Source organism: Cryptotermes secundus, unplaced genomic scaffold (genome assembly GCF_002891405.2).
Source record: "Cryptotermes secundus unplaced genomic scaffold, Csec_1.0 scaffold709, whole genome shotgun sequence".
Lineage (NCBI taxonomy): Eukaryota > Metazoa > Arthropoda > Insecta > Blattodea > Kalotermitidae > Cryptotermes > Cryptotermes secundus.
The window spans coordinates 1,226,474-1,230,540 of record NW_019738358.1 but is presented as its reverse complement, the minus strand read 5'-3'; the positions used below and the strand labels follow the sequence as shown (position 1 = coordinate 1,230,540).

The 4,067-nt window shown below is 41.5% G+C and overlaps 1 protein-coding gene across 3 annotated transcripts in view; it reads left to right on the top strand.

Annotated features, from left to right (window-relative positions):
* LOC111870866 overlaps window positions 1-4,067 on the top strand; it is a 30,870-nt gene that overhangs the window by 23,026 nt on the left and 3,777 nt on the right. For 2 of the 3 annotated variants that reach the window (XM_023863458.2, XM_023863459.2), the window contains exons 2-3: window positions 2,212-2,342; window positions 3,047-3,148. In XM_023863458.2, coding sequence (XP_023719226.1) covers window positions 2,229-2,342; window positions 3,047-3,148 — 216 coding nt within the window. In that variant the 5' untranslated portion in view covers window positions 2,212-2,228. Of the gene's footprint in view, window positions 1-858; window positions 948-2,211; window positions 2,343-3,046; window positions 3,149-4,067 lie in introns of those variants that run through there. The other variant, XM_023863460.2, reaches the window with a different exon arrangement.

Below are 4,067 nucleotides of genomic sequence, written 5' to 3'. Positions count from 1 at the left end.
ACGGAAACAGATCCAGTCTCCGAAACGTCGTGTGTTTTTTTTTTTGTCTTTTATATACCAGACGATGGGTGAAGTCCAAAATAAGCCAAAAGAAGTACTGTTTCACTGTCGCTTGGATATCGTGAAGGTACTGGTCAGGATGGGAGAAATTGCATCACATAGGAGAGTTAAAAAATTCCTGAATCAGATTTCTTCTCACGCCGGTGATCCGGAAAAATACTGGCTTCTGGAATGTCACGCAATGCAATCTGGTAGCAGTGTACATAAGTTTCGGAAGAACGAATGACGGCCTACTGCCTGTTTCTTACAGGTTAGAGCTTTTCTTATTTCTTGACCTTGAAGTTGGAGGCAGTAATGTTCTGCGAAATTCGCTGAATTTCTACAAGACTGAACGATATCATAGCCTAGAAGAAACCAATCTTTACGCATCATTCAGGATAGCCGAGAATCAAAACGGAAACAGATTACAAATATTATTGCCTTCTGTGACTGGATGGCGCGTAGTATAGTGATTACCGACGTTTGGAGCGAAACTACTGCTTTAATTTTTAAATTATAATGGATATATGTCTCATTGATTATCTGGTCGTTGAGATAGCGGACGGACTCAAGAATGAATCAAGTCTGCACTGAAAGGCCTTTCGCAATTCCATCTTCAATACGATTACATGTGGATATCACGTCACATGTCCAATAATTCTGTCACAATAACAACATTTTAATTAGCTCAATGTCCTTAAGAAAAAAGATGAAATCCTTCAGTTTTTTACGTATACAGCATTGCAATATTGTTAGGTACAGCTTGAGGGTCTAACATCCAGACGGGCCTACTGTTCATTGTAACTGTGACATCGGTAAGTGAAGGTGCTTGTGTTTGTACGGCAAGATTTCCAAGCAACTGCACGAAGATTGAAACAAGTGGAGAACAACTTCATTCTAACTGACAGGCAAGTTACGTATATTCCAGGGCGGTGCCATAGCTCAAGCGGTTAGTTGCTGGCTTCCCACCGCGGCGGTCCGGGTTCGATCCCGTGTCTGGTCAGGTGGGATTTGTGGTGGACAAAGTGCCGATGGGGCAGGTTTTTGCCGAGTACTTTGGTTTCCCCTGCCAATCTTCATTCCACCAGTTGCTTCACAATCACCCTCACCTATCATCTGGGGCTGGTACAATAGGCCAGAAATGGCCGCAGTACAAGGCGCTTAGTCCCACTCCACTAGCAGTAAAAAAATACGTAGATTGCAGACAAACTAAATCGTAGCGACGCAAATGGCGCGATTTCCAATTATCATAATTTTATACTTCAGTTAATAAAATACATAGAAAACTAATTTTTAATTCTTCGATGATATGATTGAAATAAGGTGTTTTTTTTTACTAAATTGTGTATAACACGCACAGAATGTTACTATTCCCCCTCTTTTTAGGCAAGGAGCATGAAAATACGCACAGCTTATCACGCATATTGTGCTTCTAGGCGTTGCCCAGCGTCCTGTTTTGTTTAAAATAACTCACAACATTTCGGAGACTGGATTCTGTCTCAGTCTTCAGGTGGAAGATACTCAATTGGGCCCAATCGATAGAGATAATCCCCATTCCTGGACGCCAGCATCACATAAGAGAGGATACGAGTATATACACCAAACACAGCATAAACCATCTGCGAGAGTTAGGATGAACATTAAAAGAAACTCCACACAGATGGCCGTGAGGTTGTCAGCCTTACGCGCCAGCCGCACTACCCCCAGGAAGATTCCTGGTACTCATTTCTGTTAGAGGCTGAGTCTACCCCAGGGCCACAGTGAGACTGGAAGGATTAGGTCAACTGAAAAATCCAATGGCCTCATCGAGAATTAAACCCGCGACCTTCCAGCTTCCAGCATAGTGCCTCAACCAACTACGCTACCGTGTACCTCTAGCACAATTGGTTTGGTACTAAATTATCACAGACGGTATAACTTTCATCCATTTACACTATAACCGATTGCTTCTGGGCAAACATATTTTAATAAATAATCCGCATTCACTGAAAACTAACGTTCCAAAATGCTACATTTGCTACCACTGTATGTTCTTCATTTACTTCTTTCCTGTCCTCCCTCCATTTTGCTTCCAAGCCACAGCACACGTGACCGGCTCACGCGTCAACCGCTGGTTTAGTGCCAAACACTGGAGCTGTTGCTCTGGATTGAGCATTATGGTACATGTTTCAGGTGAACCAGTGGACCAGATGAAGCTGAAGGGGATATTTGCCTTCAATTTAGTTGCTCTCATAGCGACCGTGTTGTGTTTCGTCACTTTCCAAGCCAAGGTCACCGCCATCGCACTGGACAACAGACACACGGTTAGTATAGAAAGAAAATATATCCACGTGCATTCGTCTTAATCTCCTGCAGTGCAACTAATTCCTTATTTTCATGGAGATCAGTGAATCATTACCTTAAATAAGATCTAAAAGTTGTGGCGATGATATATAATTAATAAAATTATTCTATTTTTTAACATTATCCATAATCTTATTATTTTAAACACACAAACTTTCGGATAGCACGCAACTGAGTAGATTCTACTAAAAATCGGAGACAGAAACCAGACTCCGAAACGTCGTGTGTTCTTTAAATAAAAATAGGACGATGGATAATGTCCAGAAACTTAATAATTGAATCATTACCGCGTTTACAAGAGCCCAGAATTTTTCCTTACACCGAGTCAAATTAATCCTCCCTACATTCCTTCACGCTATCGTACTGTCGCTTTATCCATTGGGTTGTGGGGCTCCCACATTTTCTAAACAATCGGCTCACAGATGGCGGTGAGGTTGTCAGTCTTACACCCCGGCTGCCTATTGCATAGGAATGGCTCTACTTGTCATTTGCTATAGATCCTTGCCTAGCAACTGGTCTATGCGCCAGAATATTACTCCTTCGCAAATTATATTATAGTAGAAATACATACTAAATTTATGAATAAAAGTAAGATATGTGCACATTTGTCTCTGCCTACAATAAATTCATATTGCATAATTTAAGTGTCTTTGATCCATTTCAGGTAGTGACGATGATTGACAACGAGCCTAGGTTCAGAGTTCGACGCCAGGCGAGCAACAAGAACCGCGGATTTTTTTCTATGCTTTCAGATTACATATCCGAGGTAAATATAAATTGATCTGTCACTAACACACGGGTATATATACTCCCACTTTGAAAGAATACCTTCTGAACACACAAAATGAAGGTATATTAACTCTTTGATACATTAGTGTCTTAGTTTGTTTCATCGCAAATTCACGCCATGAACAATCCACCTCCTTGTAACAGATCGAATTATTTCCGAGTATGTAAAGTACTAAGAGTAATATTTATATACATAAACAGAGGCGCCTGATCAAGTCAAGGAGAATGAGGTGGGCAGGTCATGTAGCACGAATTGGGGAGAGAGGAATGCGTATAGGATATTGGTGGGAAAGCCAGAAAGAAAGAGACCACAGGCGTAGGTGGGTGGACAATATTAGGATGGGATGGTATGGATTGGATGGATCTGGCTCAGGATAGGGACCAGTGGAGAGCTCTTGTGAACACAGTGATGAACCTTCGGGTTCCATAAGATGCTGGGAAATTGTTGAGTAGCTGCAGAATTTGCGGCTCCTCAAGAAGGACTCAGCTCCATGGGTAAGTAAGTAAGTAAGTAGAGGCGCCAGTCAAATAGAAATCAAAATTAAACAATAACATACAGTATAGCAAGGGACCTCCGAGTACCATAACAACCGTCTGTGTATACATGTCCACATAAGCACCATCACACACTCTTACGATTGCAACTGCCTACTATGAAATATAAATATAAGTACAGCTCTTAACTGCATTTTAATTATGCATCTAGTTCATTCTTATACTTTTACTTTCATTGTAACTTTATATTTTATATTATTGTATACATATTAAAATGGATCTTAGATAGGATGGAAGGGCCGCACCATAGCTCAAGCTGTTAGTCGTTGGCTTACTACCGCGGCGGCCCGAGTTCGATCCCGGGTCTGGTCAAGTGGGATTTGTGGTGGACAAAGTGGCGC